A 5,036-nucleotide genomic window follows, 5' to 3' on the forward strand; every position below is an offset into this window, starting at 1 on the left:
AGGTGCGGCAGCTAGGGTTGCCCCTGAGTCGCCGGAGAGGCGACGCGAGGAGGGGGGAGGTGATCTCAGCCTCCTCCATTTTTGAGTTATGCGTATACTTCAAACAAATCTTGTATGCAGAGTAAAAAAGACCGGAGTGAGTATAAGATCTATGGTGTATTTCACTAGGTAAATTCTGTAATGTTTGGAAAGTTTGACGAAACGGGAGCGCCGTCTGATGGAAATCCGATGGCCCCTGCTTGCACCGAGCGACCAAGCACACACTGAATGAAACTGCACTGGGTCCACTCGAGCTCTGATCTCATCTGTCAGTGACACATAGACACAACGTCGCGTACACGCAAAATCCCTCGCCGCTGGCCGGCCGCCTGCCACGTCATGCCGATCAGGCAACAATGAAGTTGCGTCAGTGGCTTGTGGGCCCGCCAGCTCAGTTAGCGTACCGTCTATTAACTCTCGAAATGGCCGGATAGCTCCTCTCCTGCAAAGCTTTTCGTCTCTGTCCCCCTTCCCAACTACTCCTCCACCTCGATCGAGAGAAGCTCGGATCCCCGGAGGAGAAGAGAGGAGCCCACGAGCTCTCGGTTGCGCCTCGGAGATGGGAAGCTTGCGAGGTGAGCGGCGGACTGAGCTCCGGGGCGGGCGGGTTTCCCGCGCGGATTGAGCGGCTTCTGATTCTCGGGGGGTGTTGATTTCGTGCGCTGGTGTCGTGCAGGCGGAAGCGGCGGAGAAGGGCGGAACGAGGACGGAGGGAAAGTCGGGCTACCGGCGTTGGAGGTGGCGCTCGCGTTCCCGCAGGCCACGCCGGCGTCCCTGTTCCCGCCCGCCGGTGAGATCCCCCGTTCCCGTTTCATTGATTTTGTTCGTTGACCATTTTTTCGGGTTTAAGTTAGCTGCAGGTTTTGGTTGTACGTAGTGGTAAGATGGTTGTATTTTTTAGGTCAAGTAGAGCAATTGTTAGGTGAACTGTCTTATTTGTCTCTTTGGAGAGGAGGGTTCACTGTTCTGTTCATCACTTTGAGGTTATCCACGGGAAAGAATCCAGCGTGCTCTTGAGAAAACGAGGGTTTGGAGCGCTTTACTGGATACCCAAATCCTGGAAATGTATTTTGAATTTTGGGTTAATATTGTTGGAACTGTGTTTGTGATTTAATTATGTTCATATAATTAACGTTAGTGAGACTTATTTGCTTTTGCACCTGTCCACAATGATAGTAGGAGTTCCTTAATGTCATTTTCAGTTTAAAATATGGGGTAGTTTTCCATTTGCACTCTGCAACAGACTAGTAAAGAACAAATTTACAAGAATGATCTGGATTTTCAGTAAAGTAAACGTGATTATATCTTTTGCTTGTGCGTTTAAGAATGCTTGCCTTGGACTTATTGATCACAGGGTTGGTCGCTTTCACAATGTATATAATTAATTAGCAACTTTTCCTTGCACGGCCAAGCAGAAATGGACATGTTATTTTTGTCAGAAAGTAGTTGTATCCACTCACAAAATTTAAAGAGCAAAAGAAGGCACTTGGTCCTCTTGTTTCACAATCTTTCACCTGCTTACAGCGTACTAAATTAATTAATTTCTGTGTCAGTTATATTATTCAACATTGTACATATTTTCTTGCAGACTTTGGTTACCACATTAATCTACAGCATTTGAATTATGCACTGTGCTACACGTTACCTGTTTGTAAGTTCATTAATTGTTGTTTGCAGTGTCGGACTACTACCAGCTAGATGATTTGCTGACCAATGAAGAGAAGGCGCTTAGGAAGAAAGTCCGTGCTATTTCAGAGAAAGAAATCGCACCCATTATGACCGAAGTATGTTCTTGCTACATACATTTCCCATTTCGTTTCGTGTTCTCAGAGAAATAACATAATCTGGACTAATGTTATGGTGCAACATGTCTACATACTGAAACCTTGTAGTACATACTGCTGCAAGTTTTGTCTTGTCATGTTTAGATGCCTACTCTTCTTTGTAGTAGCTGTTGTGACAAACTAATGGCTGATGTGTCAAAAACTTCGTTATTTTGCTTTTGCAGTACTGGGAGAAGGCAGAATTCCCATTTCATGCCATTCCGAAACTTGCAACTCTTGGCTTAGCTGGAAGTACAACGAAGGTACAAACTACCAATCTTCTATTCATGCTGTACTATGTAATTTTGGATTTGTACACGTACAATGTTAGAATTAGTTTTTCACAAATTTTGTGGCGTTACAGGGATATGGTTGCCCAGGGCTCTCGCTTACAGCGAGTGCCGTTTCTATAGCAGAAGTTGCACGGGTTGATGCAAGCTGCTCCACATTTATTCTAGTGCACTCCTCTTTGGCAATGTCCACAATTGGTAAAGTTGTCGTTCTTTTTCAAAAGATTATGTTTGATATTCTGTTTGACTTTGACCAACAACAACTTACTTGAGCTCGTGTTTTAATTCTGTATGTGTGAAGGACAGCTCTTTGTGGATCAGAGGCTCAAAAGCAGAAGTACTTACCATCGTTAGCTCAGTTTAAAACTGTTGGTTGCTGGGTGAGTCACATTATCCAGTAGCTTATATATACAATATTCAATGTGTTATTATCATTATCTCCTCTTCCTAAGAGTGTGTCCGCTTTCTGTAGGCTTTAACAGAGCCAGATTATGGAAGTGATGCAAGCTCCTTGAAAACTTCAGCAACCAAGGTTTAATATTTATCACTGTATTTGAGAAAATTTAAGTTTTTTCTTCACTACCTTATCATGTCATGATTTTTAAGGTACCTGGCGGTTGGCAATTAGATGGCCAAAAGCGCTGGATAGGTAACAGCACGTTTGCAGATGTGCTTGTAATTTTAGCTAGGAATGCAGACACAAAGCAACTAAATGGGTAATCATTCTGTTTTGGACTACATTTGATAGCATTGTGTTAATATCATGTACTCCCTCTGTAAACTAATATACGATCTAAAAGATCTTATATTAGTTTACAGAGGGAGTACATGTCAGTATGAAGTTATTTCTCTGCTTATTAATGCAAAACTACCCTGCTTGTGAATGATGAATATGATACACTTTCTCCAGATTCATTGTGAAGAAGGGGGCGCCTGGTTTGAGAGCCACAAAAATTCAAAACAAAATTGGACTTAGAATGGTTCAGAATGGCGATATCCTTCTGAATAAAGTATTTGTCCCAGAAGAAGACAGATTAACAGGCATCAATTCATTTCAGGATATAAGCAAGGTACCTGCCACCCCCAACTTCCCTGCTCTTTGTTAGCCGATTGGAGTTGCTGCTTGGTGGTGTAATCTTTGTTCTTATTTACTCTTGGACTGCTGAAATAGGTCCTAGCAATGTCACGTATTATGGTGGCTTGGCAGCCAATTGGCATATCGATGGGCGTCTACGACATGTGCCATCGGTCCGAACCTCACCTATCCTTCAATTTACAATTATCTTTGTACTGGTCTATACCTATTTGACTTTGCACATTTGCCACTGGATAGGTATTTGAAAGAAAGGAAGCAGTTTGGAGCTCCCCTGGCAGCCTTTCAGCTCAACCAAGAAAAGCTTGTTCGGATGCTTGGTAACATCCAGGCCATGCTTCTTGTCGGCTGGCGCTTGTGCAAGCTCTATGAGTCAGGCAAAATGACACCAGGTCATGCTAGTTTGGGCAAGGTCCGTAAACTGCTTTTTAGCTAGCCAATGGTCTCTTTGTTTAAATCGTGTATGATGTCTTGACATGTACAATGTACTGATCAACGTTTGAATTCAGGCATGGACGTCCAGCAAGTCAAGGGAGGTAGTTTCTCTGGGTCGAGAGCTATTGGGCGGCAATGGAATTTTGGCTGATTTTCTAGTAGCGAAGGTAAAAAGTGCTAACATTCAATATCCATTTGATCATCTCCGAACATGGTACATTGGATTGGATTATATTTAAATATTATCTCACGGGCTGATGTATGGCCTATTATTAGCCACTTGATTTTCTCCATTTCACGGTGTCTAGTAAAGAAACATTTTTTTATTTTGAAATGGTAGTAAAGAAACATTGATCACAACTATCTCAATCTTTGCAGGCGTTCTGCGATCTGGAGCCGATTTACTCGTATGAGGGCACCTATGACATCAACAGCCTGGTGACCGGAAGAGAAATCACCGGGATCGCGAGCTTCAAACCTGCTGCAGTAGCGAAATCTCGGCTGTAATTCTTCTTCTGCCTCCAGCTATGATGAACAGCAAAGTATGACCCCCATCTTGTATTCTGGTGGGTACGAGTAAGATTGAAATAAGTGCAACCGAATGATCAAATGTAAGGGGGCGCTTGGAATGGATGTAATTCGATACGGAGCTGTTTCAGTTACACGCGGATCATACCGGTCACTGAGCAATTTACGTCTGAAAATGAAACGACGGACTGAGACATGTATTATTTACAAGTGTATTTAAAACGAAAACGGCTATCCAAACAGGGCCTAATCTGTAAAGCGGAAGGATAAGTCGGAGCTGGATTTGTATCTATGTAATGGTACAGCATATGGAGTCACCTCTCATGACCAGTGTTTGTGCTGTGGGGGGTAGTACCAGCTTCTACATAATGGAACTGTGCAGTTTAGGAGAATTTCCCCTGATACTTACCTGTGAGATGAGATGGGTGCAGATTATGTACCTGTAACGTCCTTGCCGTTGGCCAAGGAGGCCGCCGGATTTGAGCTCGTCTCCGGTGAGATTTGAACGGGAGAAGGGGATCGGTGCGAGAGAAGAGAGAGAGATGCAGACGCAACCAGAGAGAACAGAGAGGAGAGTAATTCAAATTCTATTTCAACGATACCCCGCACGACACCCCACGGCCAGCTTGTATACGCTGCCGGCAATACAGATGGCCCACGGCCCGCTACACGCACCCAGGCCCACACCGGACGGTCTGCCCATTCAAATCGCCCGCCACACTATACGCCTTTGTCTTCAGAACACGGCCTCCCCCTTGCTTGACCGCCAGTGACAGTATCTCCATACTGACATTTCCCTCTCCTTGAAAACCAGCTGGACCCCAGGCT

General features: G+C 44.4%; 1 protein-coding gene across 1 annotated transcript; it reads left to right on the plus strand.

Moving 5' to 3' along the window:
* The first annotated feature begins 454 nt into the window (after positions 1-454).
* LOC119327498 (acyl-coenzyme A oxidase 4, peroxisomal-like) lies at positions 455-4,532 on the plus strand. Its single transcript, XM_037600601.1, has 13 exons — positions 455-614; positions 716-829; positions 1,717-1,823; positions 2,048-2,125; positions 2,227-2,350; positions 2,459-2,532; positions 2,625-2,684; positions 2,759-2,868; positions 3,063-3,222; positions 3,324-3,400; positions 3,486-3,657; positions 3,755-3,847; positions 4,059-4,532. Exons 1-13 carry the CDS (start codon positions 599-601, stop codon positions 4,185-4,187), a joined length of 1,314 nt encoding a protein of 437 aa, XP_037456498.1. The 5' UTR covers positions 455-598; the 3' UTR covers positions 4,188-4,532.
* The last annotated feature ends 504 nt before the right edge of the window (positions 4,533-5,036 follow it).

The sequence above is a fragment of the Triticum dicoccoides genome, chromosome 1B (genome assembly GCF_002162155.2).
Source record: "Triticum dicoccoides isolate Atlit2015 ecotype Zavitan chromosome 1B, WEW_v2.0, whole genome shotgun sequence".
In the NCBI taxonomy this organism is placed as follows: domain Eukaryota; kingdom Viridiplantae; phylum Streptophyta; class Magnoliopsida; order Poales; family Poaceae; genus Triticum; species Triticum dicoccoides.

What these genes read in the sequence shown, in the direction of transcription:
- LOC119327498 (XM_037600601.1), top strand. An exon ending in TCGCACCCATTATGACCGAA is followed by an intron (nt 1,824 to 2,047) that starts GTATGTTCTTGC and finishes TTGCTTTTGCAG; the next exon opens with TACTGGGAGAAGGCAGAATT. An exon ending in TAGCTGGAAGTACAACGAAG is followed by an intron (nt 2,126 to 2,226) that starts GTACAAACTACC and finishes GTGGCGTTACAG; the next exon opens with GGATATGGTTGCCCAGGGCT.